Source organism: Adiantum capillus-veneris, chromosome 14 (assembly GCF_014529385.1).
Source record: "Adiantum capillus-veneris isolate H3 chromosome 14, ASM1452938v2, whole genome shotgun sequence".
Classification (NCBI taxonomy): domain Eukaryota; kingdom Viridiplantae; phylum Streptophyta; class Polypodiopsida; order Polypodiales; family Pteridaceae; genus Adiantum; species Adiantum capillus-veneris.
In genome coordinates, this window is record NC_140944.1 from 43,919,028 (window position 1) to 43,942,655 (window position 23,628).

Here is a 23,628-nt window from a genome sequence, read left to right on the forward strand (position 1 = left end):
TGCATACACATACCTTGGTGTGGTATTTGCAGGACCGAAGTTTACTCTTAAGAAAACAGCGGATGCTAGATTGTCCAGAGCCTCTGCGGCCTTGGGAGGGTTGGAGAGAAAGTGTTCACAAGTGCAGTTTCAGGAACCACGAACAAAACTTTGGCTCTTTGATATTGTGGTGGCTTCGGCTATGCTTTATGGGGTCCAGATTTGTGGACCATCTGTGGATCAGGATAATTGGAAGTCAATGGAGAGACCTTTGGTATCTATGATTTCCCGAATGATTAGAGCCAAGGCCTCCCTACCACACGCGATTACCCGAGCGGAAGTAGCTGCCCCTCCGATAGAGATTGAAGCTCTTACCAGATCAGTGTCCTTTATACATGGTTTGTGGATACAAATAATTGCCGATATACTAGACTGGCCCTCGAATCCTCTCGACAATTAGCAATGAAAGGGGATACATCATGCTGGTATAACTGTGCTCGTGGTTTCAGAGACACGGGTTCAGTATGGAAAGATTACCCCCTTCCAATACTCTCTTGAGGCTCCATCACTGGCAATTACACGAACGGAGATTAATAAAATCATCCGTCAGGATCTTATACAGTTGGATACTAAGAGGACATGGGTAGACCCTACACAAGAATTGGCACGAAGATGGCCGACTACAAAGAAAACTTCCTACAGCTATCTGAAGATGGATTTGTGATTCGCCCGAGCTACATGGATACCCACCTATCTCATGGTTTGAGATGTGCTATTGGTCAGATTCGTACATCCTCACACCAGTTGGAAATTGAATTTGGCAGATTTAGGGGAATCCCACCTGAGAGCAGAATTTGCAAGTTATGCGGAATGGAGCCGGAGACAGAATTACACTACATATACCATTGCACCGTATACTATGAGATACGTGGGCATTTCCATTACCTACTTAAAGAAGGCTTTGGACCTCTAGATAGTCATGCAATACCAAGATCAAAGATGCTTAGGCTTGTACCTACTGGAACTACATCGGCACAGGGATAATCTAATGAGAAGACAAAGAGCACTACAGCCTCAGAGGCAGATCACAGATTTCTTCGGATCGAGAGAAGCAAGAGTGGAAGGAGGAGCAAGAGGCCAGCAGCCAGCACAAAGGAGTACCCACATTCATACCAAAGGCACCCTCATTGATAGGGCGATTGAGCTTAGGAAATCGAGACGACCACGACCGAGATGCAGAAGCACACTTCACCGGAGGAGACTACAACAAAGGATTAGAAGCATTCTAGCCAGACACCCAGAATGCTCCTAAGAAGTTTATTTAATACTTTGTATTTAGTTTTTCACATTTATTTTTACACTTTCACGCTTTTCACACTTAGTACTTTAGTACTAAGGTACCTAGACATTGTAACAGATTCACTACTTTTGTATCAGTTTGGTCTCATAGGTCATTCTGGCCTTTTAAGACATTAATATAACATTTCATTTCATTTCATTTCTCCCCAAGTGCTCGACTCATGCTCAAGTATAGATGCAAATAGCTTGGCCAATGAGTGGCCAATCATGATAGTGCGATAGTTAGTTGGCAAGGTGGGATCTCCAAACTTGAGTACCGGTACAATCGTAGACGTACTCCCAAGTCCCAGGCAAGGTTGTTTCAACACATAAATACGGATCTAATCCGTACGATACGGTTGTACTGTACGAATTCGTATGGTACGGATCGATCCGTACAAGGCAATTTTATTTATAAAAAAAAATGGGAGATAAGGCCACCGAATTGTAGCGTGAGGTTTTTGAACCATTCCATACACTTTTGGGCACACAAACAAAGAGCAAATTGGTGTTTTTAGTATTGTGTGTTATTTCAGATCTCATTTGAGCTTTGGTATGCATGTTCAATTATCAAATTGGTGTTTTTAGTATTGGTGTGTTATTTCAGATCTCAGTTGAGCTTTGATATCCTTGTTCAATCATCAATGTCGTCTGAAGTCTTTCGCAGTAGTTACATAGTATGTAGATGTCTTGTAAAACATGTCTTTAAATGTTTCTAAAAGTTGTTGTCTTTTCTCTTGTTTTTTATTGGAAATGTCCTAGAAAGTTTAGTAAATTGAGGTGTTTTTACAAGAGTACGTATTCTTACGTACATAAAAATATTTTCTGTACGGAACAAGGTACAGTACGTACAGATCTGACACATACAGTACATTTGGAACCACCGCAACTCGCAGGAGACCCCTCACACAAGGCCTATTGAACATAAAGGCCAACCAACTATCTATATGATCTCTACCATGTATAAAATGCTCAGCCAGTATACCATCATGATCCTGTGTTCTCAATGTGTGCACTCTGTCAATGGCTCCCCTCACCGTCTCTACTGTGAAGAAAGTAGAAGTGGGAGAACAGGGCCGGTCTGGCAAAGGTAACTCCTCCGCTACTGTGTATAGAGAGGATGCATATTGTGTCTGTGTCTTTGTAGAGGTAATGAGAAGGCGGGAGGGGGGGGGGGGGGGGGGGGGGGGGGGGGGGGGGGGGGGGAAGATGGTTAAAATTATATCTACAAAAAGGCCAAACTCGCCCATGAAATCCCAAACATAATGCAGCTGTTGTAGATCTCTCATTATAGAGTAGAAACAAAAGTAATTCCTTAGCTAGGAATGAAGGTAGAAGAACCTAGCAAATAGCAAGAAGACTCGAAGAGTACTCAGCTTAGGAGAACTTAATAAAGATTTAGATGCTTTGATAAACTTCTACCTTACAAAGAGGATTTCCATCCAAGGTCAACAATTGCAAACTCTTCAATCGCCTGAGATACAATATCTATTGCATCAAAGAGGCACAAAGTCATGAATTTATTGATTGTAGTACACACTGTTATTTAAATATGGAAAAGATGAAGCGTGCCAACCTCCTCTAGACTCTGGAGTAAATTTTTTCCAAGCGAAAGAGATGTCAATCTTTGAAGAGCATCAAGGCCTTCTAAGTGCTTAATCTGATTGCAATAAAGAGACAGATCATCTAGGTTCTTGAGTGACTCCAAACCTTCAATCTTTTCTACCTTGTTGAATGACAAGTCTACCAACCCAAAAAAAAAGAGAGATTTCAATCCAAATATCCCGACATGTAAATATATTTCTTTGACATGATTCGATAATAAGCTTACCTGGCATTTTCATTAACAAGCAAGAAACTGTTTTTTAAGGTAAAGCCCTTTATAGATCAAAACTAATGTGTAGCCTTTCTAAAGAAAATAATTTTGAACAACCATAAAAGGGAGAGAGATCAAAGAGAAGTTACTACTCAAACCTTCCTCAACAAGCAAGAAATATGGAAAGCAAGACTAAAATAGACAAACATCCAAATCACTATTACTTAGTCTAATATCTATGATTGGCAACTCAATGATAAAACAGAAAGATAGATCGTTAATCTGATACCCATAGGGTGATCATATTGTTGGAGATTTTTCTTTAAAGTAAGATGTTTGCAGTTGTTAAGGAGTGGCCGCAGCCATGAACCTCAAAGGTAACTGTGATGTGGTGGTGTTGGAGCCTTGAACAGACCCAATTCCACTTGAAACTGAAGCTTAATGGGGGCCACGGAGTCATTCAAACATAAAAAAAGGGCGGACTGAGCTCCTTTGAGTGCTGTTTGACCAGCCTGAAGATGCAAGCAAAGAAAAAATCCAGTAATATTGCAATCCCACTTGATGGAGATAAGTATAGAGATGCCCTTAAAAATGAAACATGGCTTCCTTTGTTCCAGCAATGGAACGTGTAGCAAATCAAGGATTGCTGAGGATCCTTTCAACCTTTCAGGGAAGCATCTGAGAAGACTCCCTGAGGATTGCTTGTTGAGGACCTACATTGCATCGTATGACTAAATGGCTGCTAACTGTATATAACTTTTGTACTGCCTAGCCCTTCACGCATTGTTGTTGGTGTCAAAATTGGGACCACTCTTACACGTACAGAATTACCTGATGTAAAAGATGCTAACACCCTCTGCTTGGGACACTTTTACTCATGATGCAGGCATTCAGGAAAATTCTGCTGGGTCATGTAGACATTTCGCTCATCTTGGGGGGTCGAGTTGACCTCATCGTGAGGCACAGATGTCCTCTCAGCCCTTTTCTTATTGCCATAGCTAATCCTTACCTTTGAGGCAACAGTTGGTTGGCCAGGCATTGGCGGATGACTCTTTAACGTTACTTGGCTGAACAATTCAATGTTCCCCCAATGTTCCAATTGAGGTATTATGGCCATTCTACGTTCAAAGTTATTATAAACACTAGCCCAGTGAGATCTACAAAGATTATTATATGTTTGGTTTAAACGTTCAGTCTTGTTGACTTTGATTCTTTGGCCTCATACCCACTAATTTCCTTATTTCCAAGCCAATAAACTGTTATTTCCCATAAATGTGGATCCATTTCTAGTTGGGAATCAGTGATTAGTTTGTTTCCTTTCACCAAGAGGTGAAAAGGTTCTGTACACTACAGTGTGTCACTGGGTAGGGTGCACCTCTTTCTTGAGAATACAAGCTCTTATTGATTGTCATTTTTTAGCCATGAGTTCTTACACGTGATTTTGTAGGGATAACTGATCCTTTATCTCTATAAGGGTAGCTAATTGTTATTCTCTTCCTCCCTTTGAACCAAAAAATAGCTACACACTCGGGCATTTTAGAGTTGTAGAGACATGCTAAGAGTGCCAAATTCTGAAGATATCATGCCACATGGAGAGGTCTTAGAGAGACAACCACGCCCTTGAACATCATTGACGAGTCTAGAACACAGAGAGTAGGGGCAATCAACATTGATATATTTGAGCTGGCCAAACTAGACCTTACAGAACCCACAAAGTAGTCGTTGCTACATGTAACATATTCTGTCCACACATGACTATCATGACGTCGTTCCATCCCCACCGTCCCCTTGGATTGGATTGCCCAGCCCGGGGTAGCTCAAATGCAGCATAGCCATCATAATGAACAAGAAGCTCAAAAAATTTGAAGAATATCTTTTTCTTGATTTAGTGCAACATATAAATTGCTTTGGACAAGCATTGACTATATAATGTCCATCACGCTTTGAGAGGTGCAAGGTAAGTCTTTGGGGTCTATATCTAATATTATTGGGGTAGTCCTACTTCGTGCATTGGAAGAGATAAACACGTCGTGTTAAATCAACCTTATAGAGCTAACAATAATCTTGGGCGCATGCGAGTGCTATCAGTTCACTTTGACAACCCCGAAGCAGAGGTAGTAAGGAGGTTCTCGTGCCCTAGAGAGGAGCGGTTTGGCTACTATCCTCGCTGTTTTGGGGGGGGGTAGAGTGCCTTCCTCCTCTCCCCATACAACTCATCCTAAAGAAGCTGTCTACCACGGGTGAAACCCAGTGGGCCGAAAACGAGTTGCAACTAAATGGTGTGGAGTTCATGCAACGAGCCAACTACGGTAATTACTTGCAACTGCTGCTAGCTAAAAGGCTAGGAGTGGTCAAATGCGTCGCCATCACTCCGTACGTGCTGAGCAATGAAGGGAAGGTGGAGCCTATGAACGGCGATGACCTCCTTGGATGTGCCGACTTGTCAACACCACACGGTAAGGGTATAAGTAAATACTCTACACTCTATGCATCATGGATAATGGACCAACCGCTTTTCCATTTAAGATTCTGCAACACATGCACGTAAATATATATGTAGATAGAAAAATCTTCTATCAACAGAAGATTGTGTATCTGTTTGGTGCTGTGATGCTAGGAGAGATCCTTAGCTCCCCAAACCCCATTATCCTCCCCGTGTTGGATTACCACCACTCTTTCAATGTTTCCATTTTCATGATGTTTTAATCTATCCACCCAGCCTTGTAAGAAAGCCGGTATAAGTCGCTAAGTCATTTGTGTTTAAGACAAAAAAAAAAGATATCTCGTTTTTGGCAATGGAAAATGTTTCTTTCCCAACCTTCACGGGTAAGGTGGGGGAAGATGCTTCAAATTTCCTGGATAACCTTGAAATAGCATGTGTTGTCTTTGAAAGAGATGACGATGCTTCGCGTCCGCGCATTTTCCCGCTGCTAATGAAAGTGGAAGCAAGATCATGGTACAACGCCTTGGTGCCAGTCACCAAGGAGAGGTGGAATCTGCTAAGAGAAGCATTCCTAAAGCGTTTTGGAGAAGGCACCACATCCGAGAAGCTATGGCAATTGTTGATGGAGTTGAAGCAAGGAAGTATAGCTGAGTATGCAGCATACGAATCTCCACACGAATTCCCCCTTCGGGCTTATTGCCACCTCTGTGAAATATCTGGACATGAAGACAAGGATTGCTACTACCTAAAGAGATTGCGCCAACTACAAGAGAGCCTTGCTCCTACTCTTCCACAGGGGTTAGCACTTGTGTCTAACATGGTTTCCCCACATGGCCATGTCAACTCCATGCCACTGACAAGTGCAAGCGCAAAACGGACCCCGATGGCCTCTACGCCAGGGCCGTGCACGCCGAACTCGTCACGAGAAGTGAACAAGGGGCACCACCTAGCTTTGAGCGGCTAGGACACGGACAGTAGTGATTAAGCTAACACTAATACTGCATACCATAGAGAGAGAGAGAGAGAGAGAAAGAGAGAGAGAGACGTACATGATGAAAACTCCTCGGGATGTGAGGGCGATCTTGATTCAAAGTGGTATTTAGAGAAAACTCAGTTTCGGCGAGATGGAGACCGTGGTGAGAGAGAGAGAGAGAGAGAGAGAGAGAGAGAGAGAGAGAGAGAGCCTATAGTGCATTCTCTAGGGAAAATTCCATATACACGGAGATTCTATTCTTGTGTGTGGCGACCCTTGGAGTCAAGGTGTGTACATGGCTTCCTTCTCAAGTGTTGACTCCCAAGCGCCCTAATAGTGACCTCTCAGTGTTCTTTTATAGGTGCAAGCTGCATTAGTTTAAGATAATCTGATTAAGTTAGGGACTTAATCAGGAGAGACAAAGCAAGGAGCCAAGTCCCAGATGGTTGACCCTTGCTTTGTTTTAGGAGAACTCTAAAATGATATCTCCTAGGTGGGCCTCTGTGACCATCACGTAGAGAGAGGTGGCAATATACAATTGGTTTCTTATACAAGTTTTGGATTGAAAACAACAAAAATAGATTACCCTACGGATGTTTGCGACGGAGATGTCGTGGACAAGATGCCGGTGAATGGCGGGCTTCGCTAGTGCGTCAGTGTAGCGCGTTCGTCACTTTCGGGGTCCCGGCAGGGGTATCCCTTCGGCGTCATTTCTTGATTCGCCGTCGCCATCGCGTGATTTGGTCTTTCTTCTTTCGTTGTTTGGGCGTCGATGTTGAACTCTTCGGTCTTTCTTCTTCTCGTACGTGCGTATGGCGTGGGTATGCTTGTTTGAATGTGTGCGTGCACGTATGAGTGCAATGTACGTATGTGTGGCTCGTGCGAGTGCGTATATATGGTAAGAGAGAGAGGGACATCTTTTACCGAATCGAGAGAGAGAGATGGTGAGAGAGCGAGAGATAGATAGGGTTGCATGAGGGTGTGTGTATGGGGTTGTGTGTGTGTGTGTGTGTGTGGAAAGAGTGTGTATGTGTATGTAAGTGTGTGAGTGTGTGGGAACCAGAGAGAAAGAGAGATTTTTTACATGGCCTAGCTGGTGCCGACACTGGACGAGAGAGAGAGAGAGAGAGAGAGGGAGAGAGGGAGGGAGAGGGTGAGAGAGAGAGAGAGAGAGAGAGAGAGAGTGTGTGTGTGTGTGTGTGTGTGTGTGTGTGTGTGTGTGGGGTGTGGGGTTTGTGTGTGTGTGTGTGTAAATAATGAGAGAGAGAGTGCGCCTATCGTCATGCACCCTGTTTGGGCTGCCGACACAGGCCAGGAAGAGAGAGAGGGAGGCTGAACAAGGAAAAGAGAGAGAGAGGCTGAGAGAGCGGGTGATGGGGAGAGAGAGAGACTAGAGTAGAGTGTGTGTGTGTGTGTGTGTGTGTGTGTGTTGTGTGAGAGAGAGAGAGAGAGAGAGGTATGGGTGTGTGTGTGAGAGAGAGAGGGAGCGACTGTGAATTCCTGCTCCTCTGTCGCGTAGATCTCCTACGCGCTGCGCGCAGCAGCAGCCATCTGCAACTTCACCAGCGTGTGTGTGTGCGGGCGCGCGTGGGTTGGGGTACGCGTGCAAGAGAGAAATCAGTGAACAGCTGAACCTGCTGATGCTCTGTCGTGCGCATCTCCTGTGCGCTACTGCAGCCTGTTGTGCCAGCGCCAACGGGGTGACTGTGTGTGGGCGTGTGTGTGTGTGTTGAAGCATGCTATGCCAGCGCCTTGACAGTCAGGCAGTAGTGTTAGGGTTTCACCATCGGTTTACAGTGAGTTAGGGTTTCACAGACAGACAGAAGCGAGCTAGGGTTTCACAGTGGGAATGCAACGCGTGGAGGTTTCTTGACTGTCAGCTCGTGTGTGCGCGCGGTGCCCCACCAAAGAATTCCCTGCAGCCCGGCAGGCGTCCTCAGCACTGTGTTGCCCCTGTTTTTCTCTGCACCCACTGTTGCGAGCAGTCCTGCTCCTGCGACAAACAGCTCTGAGCGCCCTCGGCCTCCCTCAACTCTGCGACATCTGAAGTTTGGGCTTTGCCTTGACAGCCAGCTTCCAACGCAGGTTCTGTAAATCTTTAGGTTTTCAGTTTGAATAAAGTTTTCAAGCAGCAGGTTCCTGTACAGCCAGCTTGTGTGTGTCTGTCGGTGTCGATAGCAGTCAAATATCAAAAAACCCAAAAAAAAGAGATTGTGTGTGTGTGGGAGCGGGAGCTTCACATGGATTCGGCCGAGGAGTGTATATACAAGTGCCGGAAGGCCATGGAATCTTCGGATATGGATGCTTTAAGCCTTATCAAGGAATGTTTGCATGAGGACTTCGAGGATGCACGTCAAGCCTGGGAAGGATCCGCTCCTGTCATGGAAGTGCGCATTCCTATACAGGAGCTTATAAATCCCGTTGCTCAATATGCACTCAACGCGGTGATTCTTTTTTTCCCGGGAAGAATGCCTACGGCCCAAGATGTAGGCCAATGGGTTGATTTCTTGCTCAAATGGCAAGCAGTCCAAGGGGTTTACTTCAGCGCGCGCGGGTTCTATGAAGTTTTGCTGGCCGACAAGGATGCTCGGGATGCTTTGCTTGAAATGTCTCCTCTCTTCTTCAATACGCAAATGACTCATGTATTGCCCTGGGCTCTCACCAAGGACTATCAGAGTCTCATTCGTCACAAGTGTCCCGTCTGGGTTGAGGTGGTCGATTTTCCTCGCACCTGGCATCATTTCCTTCCTTTGCTAGCTGCTTAGTTGGGCAAAGTCATTTGCCCTCCGAAGCTAGACGCAAATACCAACCGTTTTTGTATTCTGTGGGACACAGATATCCCCACACCAACAGGTATTTCCATCGATTATGGGGATGCAGTGGTTGGCAAGCGCCCATTTAAGCTTAAGTGGGGCAAATTTGCAAACTCTTGTTTCCGATGTGGCAAATTCGGTCATATGCAGTCCGAATGTCCGGAACCTAACCTACAACCACCGCCTTCAGCTGTTCCTACTCCTCAACCTCACTCAAATCCGAAATCTTCTGCTAAAGTTCAAACCAAAGGTGCTTCAACCTCCTCTCCGACAACCGGGGTGAATAAAGGCAAGGGGAAACAACTACAATTGCCTGCACTTTCTGCCTCTCCGAATATAAAAGACAAAGGCAAAGAACAGGCTTCAACCTCCCAAACTTGGATGCTGCCCAAGAAACCTGTTAAAGCCGCCACAACCCGTATTCCGGCTTCTTCTCGTAATTATGTGCCCCCTTTGAAGAATGTTGTTCAGAAAAAGCCCCCTTGTAAAGACAACGCGTCTTTGGCTGAAGCTTGGGACAAGGTGGTCCGCTCTTACAAGGAAGTTGTTATAGGCGAAGCATCTTCATCGCAAGGTGCTTTTACTTTCAATCTTCAAGGTCCAGGTCTTGACCCACCTCTTCAGGTGCTTGCAGCCGGGGAGGATGTGTCAATGGGCACTGGTACTTGAGTTTTCTCCCATTTTCTCATTCCCTCGCCCATTGTATATACCATATCAAAATGCATAGTTCTTTGAATTGCATCTCCTATAATGTGCGTGGGTTATGCAATCACGACAAGTGGCGGTTAACCTGGCACTATGTACATACATATCAAGCGGATATTGTGGTTCTTCAAGAGCATAACCAGCATCAATTTGCAGGACAGACCTCTTACCTTGCAGGCTACTGGATAGTTTATGTAGGCTCGGCCGGCTATTCTGGTGTGCTTATACTTGTTCGACACGAACTCTTTCCGACCTTGGTTTTCAATGACCCAGCTGAGAGATAGATGGTCATCCAATGTATTGTTAATGGAGAAGTTTTTGAATTTGGAGGCTTATATGCATGCACAGCTTCTGCAGATAGGGCACGGTTGTGGAGTGCTATCTCCTCTTACTGTTGGTGTTCTAATGCATTTCTCTGTGGGGACTTTAATAATGCACCTAACCTTGCAGATAATACTACTGGGCATTCTCACATGCTTCATACGGAACGGCAATCGTGGGATCAATTTATGATGACATGTAATGGGCTTGATTTGTAGCCCCTATCGCATGCGACTGATCCAGGATTCACTTTTCAACATAATGCTCAATCTGTGTATCGCGCTCGGCTAGATCGCTGGTATCTTTTTCACATGCAACAGTATGATGACTTTGTATGCGAGTTGAGGATTGATTATGCTATGTGTCTTTCGGATCATTTTCCTATATGTTTGAAGCTTCGTTTTGGCTCTTTCGATGCCAATGATCGCCTGCCCAAGAAGAGGCTTTTACATATCAATAATGCTTATCTCAAGCATGAGCCTTTTCGTGCTATGATTGTGGATATCATCCCACCTTTGATCTCCTAGATGTATGTTGATATGGACATAGCCTGGTTCCGCTTTGTTATGCGTGTTCAATGTGTTATCCAGGATTATGGCAAAGACTATTTGTCACAATTCAGGGAACAGGTTAATCAGGCAAAGGATGCTTGTAGCAGACTCATGCACTTGGCGAATCATTCTTCTCTTACTGACACTCAAGTGACTGAGTTGTTTTTTGCTCGCGCTGTGTTACGGCACAATGATGAGAGGAAATTGGCCAAATGGCAAACTCGAGCTCGACAACAAGCTTTTGCAGATAAAGGTTGTTCTTCTAAACAATTTTTCCGGTATTTGCATCACTCCAGGCAGTCTCAAGCTATACGAAGAGTTAAATTACCGTCAGGGGAATGGACCTCCACTTTACAAGAGCTAGCACTAGCCCTACACTCTCATTATGGCAAGATTTTTGAGGCCCCTTCTTCTCCCACGAGCGCAGGTTGTCAAGCGCGTCGTACGTTTCTATCACATGTTACTCCCATCCTTTCGATGCAACAGGCTCAAGACTTGGAGACTGTTTTCACTGAGCCGGAATTGCATGCCAGCTTGCTTGATTTGGGTCGATGGAGAGCTCCTGGTTGGGATGGCCTCTCTGTGGAATTTTTCCTGTCCTTCTGGGATTATTTGAAGATGCCTCTGTTGTTCATGATGAATACAGCTTGGGAACAGCAGGAACTGCCCTCCTCTTGAAAAGAAGGTTTGCTCAAGCTGATACCTAGCATGCATTGTGCGAAGAATTCTCTCATCTGCGGCCTATTACACTTATGCATGTGGTATATAAATTAATGGCAAAAATGCTCGCTAACCGACTCAAGTGCTTTTTGCATGAAGGCTTGCATCAATCTCAATACGGCTTCATTCCACGACGTCAAATTACTGATAACCTCGCGAATGTCATCATTGGTATGGAATATGCAAAATACACTCAACGGGATGTATTGGTCATGCAGGTTGACATTGAAAAGGCCTTTGACACTGTTCTTTGGGATTATATTGCGGGCACCATGCAACACTTGGGACTTGGGCCTAGGATATCCCGTGTCGTGTTGTTCTTGTATGCACACAACACTTCTGCGGGCTTGCTGGATGGATGTTTTACAGAATCTTGGCCTTTGGGACGGTCGGTGAGACAGGGCTGCCCTTTGAGTGCTCTGCTCTATGCGATTGCTACTCACCCCTTGTTTATGTATTTGGATTTCTTGACTTCCAGTGGCAGGCTACATGGCCTATCTTTACCTTCGGGACGGCAATTTGCTGGTCAGGCCTATGCAGATGACTCTTTGTTTATGCCTCGTAATCACTATGATGATGTACAGCAAATTATGCATACTCTTCATTTGTTTGGATTGGCAACGGGTCTCAAAGTTAACTTTTGCAAATCCAAGCTATTGCCCTTGAAGGAGTGTGACTGGCATAAGATATTATGGCCTGGGGAGATTGTTCCTCCACATGTTTTGGCTCGCCATTTGGGTTATCCGTTGGGTTGGGATGTATCAGCTATGCAAAAACTGGATTCGGTGCTCCAAAGTCTACATTCCAAGTTAGTTTATTGGAAACTGTCCACGTGGCCACTTCATGTACGTCTCAGGATTGTCCAATGCATCCTTGTGGCTTATGTGCAGTTTTACTTGCCTTTGTTATCCTGGCCTCGGTTGCGCTTGCAGTCCCTCATGTCAAATATTTTAGAGCATTTTTGGTGGACCTCGTCTACCAAGAAGGGTCTTCGGCTTCTCTCTATGGACAAGCTGTGTTCTCCCAAGCGGCTTGGAGGGTTAAATATTTTGGACTTGCGACGTCATCTTCTGGCCCGGAAAGCTATGTTGTTGCCAGTCTTGGTAGAGCAGCAGCAACCCTGGGCTCTCATGGTCACACATTTGTGTATTCGCATTGTCACCCCAGCTTTTGGTCATTGGCAACCGACCTATTGGAATGTTGTCTTTGGAGAGCTTGAAGGACACATTCGTGGATGTCCCTTTACTTCTTCTCTCATTGTTGATTGGAAAGTTGTCACTTCGCATTTGGCTTGGAATGGTCGACCATCCACTGTGGGTAATTCTCTCCGTTTGGAGAGTCTACATTGGAACAGGGCCATCGCTTCGACTTTGGCTCAACGGTCTCCTCGCCAAGCATATTTTTTTGCCCAGAAAGGAATCTGTCAGGTGCATCAGGTGCTTGATGGCTCGGGTTATGTTCTTTCGTTCGCTGATGCAGTATCCCGTTTTCGGTTGGGTCCTCACTATTCTTCTCTTTGGCAGAAAATTCAAAGGATGCTTGCTGATTACTCACCCATTCCTCCTTTGGATATGGACTCTCGCTTCTCTGATTGGAATCTAGCTACGACTAGATTGGACTGCATCTCAGCTGGCAGTGTATATGACATCCTTCAGTCTGATATATGGATTGTGCATCATGGTAATCGGTTGTGGTTGCTCTCCGAGTCATCCTTGTGGTGGCAACACACAATGTCTCGTATTTGGCAAGGTCATCTAGATACCTTTAAAGGAGCGGGCTTTCTTGTGGCGCTGCTTGGTGGGAGCTCTACCTGTTTTGGCAGTGTGTTACATACTCAGCATATTGCACCTTCCCACTGCCCCAGATGTCTTGAAGCTGAGGAGACAGTGCCACATTTGCTATGGCGTTGTTGCCACTCCAGAGCCTTCATTCGGCAAGTGTCGACTACTCTTCGGCTGTGTTTTCCTTCCGGCCCTTTTCACAAACGCTTTTGGCTCTTTGGAGTGCTTCGGTCATCGCATTCTCAGTTTGCGGTGTTCTTCACCTGGGTCAGATTTTGGACTTTGTGGACCATCTGGCACCATAGGAACTCCTTAATGTTCCAAGGCACCTATGTTGACCCCTTCTCCTATTTCAAATCATCTCTTGGTGAAGCACTACATTTTGCTCATGATGTTGGAGACATCACTCTTGATGCCTACAGGATTTACTTTGACTGTTTTTAGCTTTTGGAGTCTTATAGTGCTTAGCTTTTTGTATCCCTTTCTTTTCATGGGTTTTCCTCGCTTTGAGGTTTCCCACTTGTAAAGTAATCAAAGCAAATTTACAAAAAAAAAGTGTGTGTGAGAGAGAGTTGTGTGTGTGTGTGTGTGTGTGTGTGTGTGTATGGGTGGGGAAACAAGAGAGATATTTCTGCGCCTTGATGGCTGATGACGAACAAGGGAGAGAGAGGGTTTTGGCTGCATCGCATAATGGAGGGGAGAGAGAGAGAGAGAGAGAGAGAGAGAGATATGATATATATGATATATTATATTAACGTCTTCAAAAGGCCAAAATGACCTATGAGACCATCAGATACAAAGTGGTGAATCTAATACAACGTCTGAAGTACAAGTACAAAAAGTACTGAAAGTAAAAATGAAAACTGAAAATGATTGTGAAATGTGAAATGTGAAAATGTAAAATAGGCCCTCAATGACAATCTGGGTGTCGTGCTAGAATGCCTATGATCCTCTGTTGGAGTCTCCGTCGATGGAGTGTGCTCCTGTGTCTCGGTCGTGGTCGTCTCGATCTCCCGAGCTCAGTCGCCCTGTCAATGAGGGTGCCTCTCGTATGAATGCGGGTACAACCCTGTGCTGGTGGTTGGTCTCTTGGCTCCCTCGATCCAAAGAAGTCTGTGATCTGTCTCTGCAACTGTCGTGCTCCATGTCTCCTCAACAGACTATCTCTATGTCGGTGTAGCTCAAGTAGGCGCCATGCTTGGGAAGAGAGAGAGAGAGAGAGAGAGAGAGAGAGAGAGAGAGAGAGAGGGAGATAATGGAGGAGGGGGGAAGGGTGATGCCAAGGGGGGGGGGGGGGGCGGGGGACGGCCCCTGTGGGCGCATGAGCATGGGGTTTGGCAAGCAAGAACCCAAAAAAAAAACGTTTTTTTTTGTTTCATTGTTATTATTTCATGCTTCCCCGAGTGGGGTTTGTTCCCAAGGCCGTGGCTTCGAAAGCCAGCCGTCATTAGCCCTCCCCTTCTAGCTAGAGGCATTCATGCCTCTAGCTCTGCTTCTGATTCCCTAGCAGTGGAGTTGGAGGGTTCTCCCTAATCTGGAATATCTAGCATGAACTCTGTATCAAACCTTAGGAAGTACCTTTTTAGCTTCCATCCATTGACTCTGGTCTTGTGAATTCGACAATCTGCTTCCATCAATTTGTAGCTACCATTGGCGTATCGCTTTTTGACGATGAATGGCCATTCCCATCTGGGCTGAAACTTCTTATCTTTCCTGGTGTCAAATCTGTTGGCATATCTCAATACTAACATGCCTTTCTTCAGACCTTTTTCCTTAAGCCCTTGATTGAATGTGAGTCGGCGTCGTTCTGCTTGCGTTGCATAGTGGTTGATCGCATCTTCCCTGTCTAACTAAAGCCTCTCTAGATCCAAGGTGTGGTTGCGGAGATGGGCAATTGGACACTGTAACTGACTAGCCATGACTCGCAAGCTGGCTATCTGTACCTCAATGGGTAGAATGGCCTCCTTTCCATATACCAGATGAAAAGAGGTGAAACCTAGTGATGTTCGGAATGTTGTGCGGTAGGCCCAAAGAGCGGTCATCAGATGCTTATCCCAATCACTTGTGTGGTTATTCACCTGCTTTGTGATTATCTTATAGATCATGCCGTTTACCTTTTTCACTAGACCATTGCACTGTGGATAGTATGGAGTGGAGTGTCGGCATGTGATGCCTAGCTTTTTCATGAGTTCTCCCACCAAGTCGCATTTGAAACCTCGCCCTCTATTAGATATTATCCCCAGAGGTGTGCCAAAACGGCAACAAATGTGCTCAAATATGAACTTCGTCACTTGTTGGGCTATAATGCGTGTGGTGGTTGTTGCTTCTGCCTATCGGGTCATGTAGTCTACACCGACTAGAATGTACAGTTTACCTGACTAGGCCCTTGGTAAAGGACCAATTGCATCTATTCCCCACTTCTCAAATGGGCCATATGAGATGATAGGAGTCTGTGGCTCATAGGTTAGTGTTCGATGAGTAGATACTTGGACAAGCTCTGCATGTTTTACACCATTGATGCACATCCCTGTTCAGACTAGGCCAAGAGAATCCTGCTTGTAAAATCTTCCTACTAGTAATATCTAGAGGAAAGTAGCCACCGCAAACACCATCATGGCAACTTGAGATTACCTCCGTGATTTCACTGGATATTGGCACTCGCTTGAGAATCTGGTATTTGCCCTTGCAGTACAAGGTGTTGTTTATAAGGCGGTATCTTGTTGCCTTTCGGACAAGCCATTGTTTCTCGCCCTTGGTAAACCCTTCAAGACATTCTCCTGTATCTAAGAAGCTGATGACATCAGGCATAGCATCGCTACCCTGAAAGAGGAAGCTTCAGTTTGATTGCTCCTATAAGAACATCTTGTATTCTCTCCTTGGCTAGAGCATATGCTTCTTGATTTTCTGCCCTAGGAACATGAAATAATTGCATTGCTTCTAACTTTCTTAAAAGATCCTTAACTTGGCGCAATTGGCCAAGCAAAACCTAATTTTTACAAATCCAAGTGCCATTTATCTGCTTTATCAAGAGCATGGCATCACCAAACACATTTAGGCGTTGAACCCCTTGCAAAACACATTGTTCTAATCCAAGAATTAGGGCCACATGCTCCGCTTCGTTGTTGGAGTGGGAGTGTAGCAGCTGCCCAATACAGAATACCTTTTCCTATTGCTCATTGAAAATGATAATGCCAACTGCAGCTTGGTCCACTGTTCTTTTGTATGCTCCATCAAAGAAAAGAGAGTGAGGTCCTTCTAGCTTCGGAATTTCCACCATTGGTGTCACTCCTTTACCTTCTGTGTTTACCTTTAGCTTCTTCTCATAGTGACGATGAGTAAGAATACCTGCTAGACTAGCCCTGGTGGAGTTCTCCACTTGCATAGTGTGATCGAACTCTTGTATCTAACAAGCCACTTAGAAATTCTAGATGAGACATCCATGTGTTGCATCACATACAGAAAGACCTCTTCCATTGTTAGAATTACAAAGGGTTTAGGCAATAGATAAGAGCGGAACTTTGTAGTGGCAAACATCAATGCAAGCACCATGTGCTCTACTGTGATGAATCCTTTTTCTGATGGGGTCATGGCACGACTAGAGAAGTAGATATGACGCATGAAAGAGGTTTGGGGTCCTTCTGCATTAGTACGGCTCCAAGTATATCACTCCCTATAGTGGGAGTAACATAAAATGGCTCATCCCATCTAGGGGGTGCAATGGTGGGAAGTGTAGCCAGGATCTGTTTCACTTCGCTAAATTGTTCCTCATTGTTTTCACTCCATAAGAAGACATCTCTATGGGTGACTTGTTGTAAAGGGAAAACCACTTGAGAGAGCAAGTGGATGAACCTGCTTAAGTACATTACCTTTTGAAGGAAAGAGACCAATTGCTTAGTTGTTGTGGGTGATGACAAAGATACTAAAGCTTGAATCTTGCTAGGGTCAGCCTCAATTCCTTTTGCTGAAATTACATGGCCGAGAAGAGTGACCTTGCTTTCACCAATGTGACACTTATCTACGTTAAGCTGGCCACCCAAGGTTTGCAGCCTAGCCAGGCCATCATAAACCTTGCTCAAATGGAGAGAGCGAGAACTGTAGATGCAAAAATCATCTATAAAAACCCATATTGACTCACCAAAGTATGGCTGGAAGACAAAAGTTACATAGCGTTGGAATGTGGCCGGAGCGTTGGTGAGACCAAAAGGCATCACCCTGTAAGCAAAACATCCCCATGGTGTTATGAAAGTTGTCTTTTTATGGTCTTCTTCTGCAATGCTAACCTAGAAGTGGCCTAAGTAGCCATCACATACTGTGTAGCGCTCATAACCTGCTACCTCGTTGAGAATCTCGTCTTGGAATGGGAGGGAAAAATGATGCCTCTTTGTTGCTACGTTGAGAGGTTTGTAGTCTACACAAACCCTCCACTTACCGTTCTTCTTTGGTGTGACTACCACTGGAAAGACCCACCCTTAGTCTTCGACGGGGTAAATGAAACCTGTCTGTAGCAAATTCCTCACCTCTTTGAACAATGCTTCTTGCTGAACTACCCCAAGCCTTCTGAGCTTTTGCACTACAGGCTTACTTCCTTCCTTGAGTCTTATGCGGTGTTGCACCACTGTGATGCCTGTGATCTTGTCGTAACCATCAATGAAGAGTGTGGTGAAGTTACCTAGCATAGAGATGTATTCTTCTCTCTCTTTACTAGCTAACTCACTGGAGAGCATCCAATGTAACTTGTATCCACCAAGGGTTGCATACCTGATGGTCCCTCTTGATTTTCCGGTGGTGTTTCAGATTGTGTCAACCTCTTTAGATCTCTGAGGATGAATGAAGAGTGTGGTGAAGTTACCTAGCATAGAGATGTATTCTTCTCTCTTTTTACTAGCTAACTCACTAGAGAGCATCCAATGTAACTTGTATCCACCAAGGGTTGCGTACCTGATGGTCCCTCTTGATTTTTCGGTGGTGTTTCAGATTGTGTCAACCTCTTTAGATCTCTGAGGATGACTCTCATCACTTCGATGCTATTGTCGCTCTCCTCAGTTGTTGTCGTCTCTTCTCCTGAGACGGTCGAAGAGTCACTAGTGAACTCATCTTGCGATGCCTCCAAGGTCATGTTGCGTTGCTTCCCAGTCTTCATGTCGAAGAATATGGACTTTCCTTTAGCATCCTTCATCTGGATCATTCTGGTGTTGCAGTCTTACTTAGCCTCCATAGCCATGAGCCATGGTCTTCCAAGAATGATAGGATAGCCCTCCCCTTTGTGCGGCATGACAAAAATGTCCACCTCCACTTCTGTGTTGAATGCCTTTACCTTGACTGCATTCACAATGCCTACGCATTTCACTTTGACGTTATTTGCCATTTTAGTTCGGCAGGGTGCCGGCCTACTTACCTCTAGGCGTAGATGGTGCATCATTTTCTCACTCGTGACGCATATCTGTGCGCCACCATCTATGTAGATGTTCGAGATGTGTTGCCCCTTGATGTGGACATCCATGATAGGTAGAATGTCGTCAAGATTCCTCCCAAAGATAGACCTAGCTATCCTTGGTCTTGACTTCTTTGTACTTACCATCTTCGTCCATTGTCTCCTCATTCTTGGTGCAAGATGGAGTAATTGGGGCCAGGTTATTCTCGGACCCTGTATCAATACATCTTGAACTAGGTCTTATGGTTTAGCATACTCACCCAGCTTTTCGCTTCTAGCTCCCGCTTGATCTAGTCCAAAGCCTCTTGATGTGGAGGCTTCTCTTGTCGAAGAGAGAAGGATCTCTCCTCCTGAAGAGCTCGTTGTAACTTTGGTGCTTCTAGTTCCCTGGCAATCCATGCGTAAAGAATTCAAGGGGTCAGATGGACTTTCCAAGAATACTGAGGCCGTCTCTACCTGAGGAGGATCGTTGAGTAGCTTCCTTGCCCCTTCTATCCTAGTAGTAGCAGTGACAAACTCCTCCAGAGTGGCTTCAAGTCGAAGACTCTCTCGAAGTTTTTGCTGAGAAGTCTTGGGAAGAGCCTTCTCCACCGACTTCATGACCATGAATTCTCTTGGTTGCTAAGAAAGCTTGCCGACCAGAGACTTTGTTCTTGTCATGAGTTCTGCAAGGCTCATTTGGTTGGAGCACTAGGTTGGCCAACTCATCAAGAACCTTCTCTTGGAAGTCACTTGGTCTCAAAGGTTCACAAAAATCTTGTCTTAGTGTTGCCCAAGTAGTAAACTGGTTCTCAGCAAACTGACTGTACAAGTTATCTACTAAGCCATCCAAGGCGTCTTCTCTGTTGAGGCCACGACCCCTGAAGAGCGATACTAATCTCCTAGCATGGTCATCTGTATCCTTTGTGGAGAGTCCTTTGAAAGTTGGAAACTTTATGTTCACTTAGCCAAAACGCTTGTCAACTCCTCCATGGCTGCCTACTCCGGAACCTGTTGCTCAAGAGCTTGTTGTAACACAGTGGGTGAGAACTGTACTGGGGAAGGTGACCTGGGAGGTGGAGAACTAGTTGAGGAAGAGGAGGTAGATGCGTGGGAGGGTAAGGGTAGCGGGGCTAGTGGACTTCTACTCGGCACAAAAGGTTGGCGCTTTCTGTGGTAGTACTTCAAAGGGCTCAATAGTGGGCTTTCTCGATTTTCAGACTGCCTTGTATGTGTCATGCGATAGCAACAAACCCACCCAAGCTCCGGGCACGGAGACCCTTGAACTAGTTGGATAGTCTAGACCCACTTGAACAGACCTCACTAGACCAGGCTAGACTCGGCTAGATAGGGGCAAAAGAGACTAGACTAGCTATACCAAGCTGGACGAGGCGAAGATGGACTAGACCAAGCTGGACTAGGGCGAAGCTCGTCTAGACCAAGCTGAACCACACCAACGGACTAGACACGCGAGGGGCTTAACCAGCTAGCTCCTCAACCATGTATGCTCAATGGAGTGGAGTGAGACTTTAGTTGAGGTCCCACCGGGCGTGCCATAATTGAGAGCACCTGTAGCAAGAAAAGTGTGTCGTGCTCTCTACTATGGGTGCTCCTCACTGCAATATGTGTGAAACCTCACTCCAACAGAAAGAAAACACAACAAAGCAATGGAACGGGCAACTCAAAGACACAACAATAGACTCAAAACACCATGGAACTCGACTAACTCATGGAACCGGTACAGACTCTGGTTGGCAGCACACTCGGCTCCAAGCCAAGGACTCACAGGTACAATGGAATGTCGAGGCTTCAATGTGCAGGGAGAGTGTAGAGTTGCGGTGCTGGACACAAGATACAAGACTCAAGACGCTAGACCATAGAAAGTAGATGCAACCCCAACAACTAGAACCAACTACGCATACATACAATCATAAAGAGCCACCAACAGCTACCAAAATATCCCAATCCAGCTTAGTCTATCTGCAGACTTTGGTGGTGGTGATCTGGCCACGATGTCCACTAGACCACTACCCATATCATTGCCACGTGGCATTGCTCAGGCATCCAGTGTGAGCTCCAAACCAACTGTAACTAACTACCTGTCTTGTGCAAGTGACACTGTCGCCCTGCTACACTCTTGCAAGTTTTAGGGTTAGAGAGAGCTTGCAAGTTTTAGGGTTTCATTTGGCTGATTTTCTGCATTTTAGAGTTTTGAATTTGCGTTTTATGCTATTTGAGGGTTTTGCAATCTCTTTCTTGTCATTATGTCATGCTATTTCTGTTGTTTTTTTTTGTGTAAAAGCTTGTATTTTGGATGCATATGATAGCCAGGCATTGAAGCCTTCAAGATATGTGTGTTGATTCATGCAGCCATGGGTTTCTATTGCTAAGTATTTCATATGCCACACACAAGACTTTGATAGAGGCACCATGGTGGCATATTGTAAATTCAAATCAACCATTCAAGTGTAAGCAGTCGTCCTTGCTCGCATGCTTGGTGCTTTCATGGCAAGAGGTATTGAAGTTTGCTCATTGGAAGCCACCCTCTTGGAGAGAGGCAGCAAGTTCTTTACAATCTGAGGTGCTTCCCAGCTCTAGAATTATTACTTGGCCTTGCAAAGAGCACCTTCGCCGACAATTCAACCATACGGCAAGGCTTGGTATTGTTTACCTCTCTGATAACGTGTTGCAGCAATGCAGGTGTTTCTTCGCTCACCACTTCTGGGGTCATTTATGTGGCAAATGCCGAGGTTTGGAAGGATGGCATCTTGCCAGACACATTAATTGCTTGACTGTCTAGCATGACTGCTTTGCCATCTTGGTTATAGGCTTTTCATGTTTATGTCCAATATTGGACTTCTAGCCTTTGTACATAGTTTTTTGATGGGTCGTTTGGCCATGTACGTTTCTTTTAGGTAATCACTATGATTGCACATTACGCGAGAGAGAGAGAGAGAGAGAGAGAGAGAGAGAGAAATGAAATGAAATGAAATGTTATATTAACGTCTTCAAAAGGCCAGAGTGACCTATGAGACCAAACTGATACAAAAGTGGTGAATCTGGTACAATGTCTGAAAAGTGTGAGTGTGAAAATAAATGCGAAAAACTAAATACAAAGTATTAGATAAACTTCTTAGGAGCATTCTGGGTGTCTGACTAGAATGCTTCTAATCCTTTGTTGTAGTCTCCTCTAGTGAAGTGTGCTTCTGCATCTCCGTCGTGGTCGTCTCGATTTCCTAAGCTCAATCGCCCTGTCAATGAGGGTGCCTTTGGTATGAATGTGGGTACTCCTTTGTGCTCGCTGCTGGCCTCTTGCTTCTCCTTCCATTCCTGCTTCTCTCGATCCGAAGAAATCTGTGATCTGCCTCTGAGGTTGTAGTGCTCTTTGTCTTCTCATTAGATTATCCCTGTGCCGATGTAGTTCCAGTAGGTACAAGCCTAAGCACCTTTGATCTTGGTATTGCATGACTCTATCTAGAGGTCCAAAGCCTTCTTTAAATAGGCAATGGAAACGCCCACGTATCTCATAGTATATGGTGCAATGGCATATGTAGTGTAATTCTGTCTCCCGCTCCATTCCGCATAACTTGCAAATTCTGCTCTCAGGTGGGATTCCCCTAAATCTGCCAAATTCAATTTCCAGTTGGTGTGAGGATGTACGAAAGTGACCAATAGCACATCTCAAACCATGAGACAGGTGGGTATCCATGTAGTTCGGGCGAATCACAAAACCATCTTCAGCTAGCTGTAGGAAGTTTTCTTTGTAGTCGGCCATCTTCGTGAGAGAGAGAGAGAGAGAGAGAGAGAGAGAGAGAGAGAGAGAGAGAGAGACCCCAACATCTACAAAATATCCATTTCTGCATGCATCGTGGAATAAATAGAGGTACAAAATTGATGGGTTAAGTGCTGAAATCTTTATAGCTGCAGTCTTCTTTTTCAATCGCTATCAGTTTTTGAATGCTTCTAGGGGTCATTCAGGTAATGCTTGAATGGGCTTACACTGCTCCCTACTTTGGCCAAAACATTCTCCTCCTAAGAAGTCTGAATGCGATATTTTTGCTGTCTTTTGATGTGCGTTCAGATAGCTGTAACTCGCAATTGTCTGGTTTCAGAATCAATTACAGAAGCTGCTGCTGAATGCCAAGTGCTTATGCTATCGGAAGTGGCATACAAAAGCTTTGAAATTTTCCAGAAATGCATATGCATCCAAACTATGTCGGAATGTGCACCTGTTTTGGGGTGTCATTGTCCACCAAGAGGTGGTGCATGTGACAAAGTCTTAGTCAAAGCTGTAGAAAGGAGGGCCTTGTATTATTGGTTGTGTAGAGCCAGTAAATTAATTACACGGGCAGTATGTACTGAATACTTCAAGTACCCACTTTTAAAAAAAAGAGAGCCCCGCAAATCTGAAACTGCATTGCTACATGTTGTATATAACTGACTTGAATCTCATTAATGCATGTGATTGATTTCCATGTGGATACTACACTTCTAATAGAAATTTTCTTGTGGATAAAATTAGCCTTCAGTGGTAATGTTTAGAAAACCACCAAGTCCTCCAAAAAAGACAAAAACCTGATGCCAATTTCAAGCCACAAACAAGATTGCCTACCAAGTATCGTCAAATTCACCAAGAGTGACAGGTTCTCTATCTTGTATATACTATTGTTGTCGAGATGGAGCCTTTCAAGAAAAGTAAGCCCATCCAGATGGTCTATCACTCTGAGATCTGCATCGTGAAGGGTGTGTAAAGATTAGTAATTGACCAAAACCCCGTT

The 23,628-nt window shown here is 44.9% G+C and overlaps 1 protein-coding gene across 4 annotated transcripts in view; it reads right to left on the bottom strand.

Annotated features, from left to right (window-relative positions):
• LOC147442295 (dynein regulatory complex subunit 3-like) overlaps positions 1 to 23,628 on the bottom strand; it is a 159,440-nt gene that overhangs the window by 111,021 nt on the left and 24,791 nt on the right. For all 4 annotated transcript variants that reach the window (XM_086528527.1, XM_086528528.1, XM_086528530.1 and 1 more), the window contains exons 3-5: positions 23,463 to 23,579; positions 2,894 to 3,060; positions 2,740 to 2,805 (exon numbers count right to left, since the gene is read on the bottom strand). In XM_086528527.1, the coding sequence (XP_086384653.1) occupies positions 2,740 to 2,805; positions 2,894 to 3,060; positions 23,463 to 23,579 (350 nt within the window). The remainder of the gene's footprint in view (positions 1 to 2,739; positions 2,806 to 2,893; positions 3,061 to 23,462; positions 23,580 to 23,628) is intronic.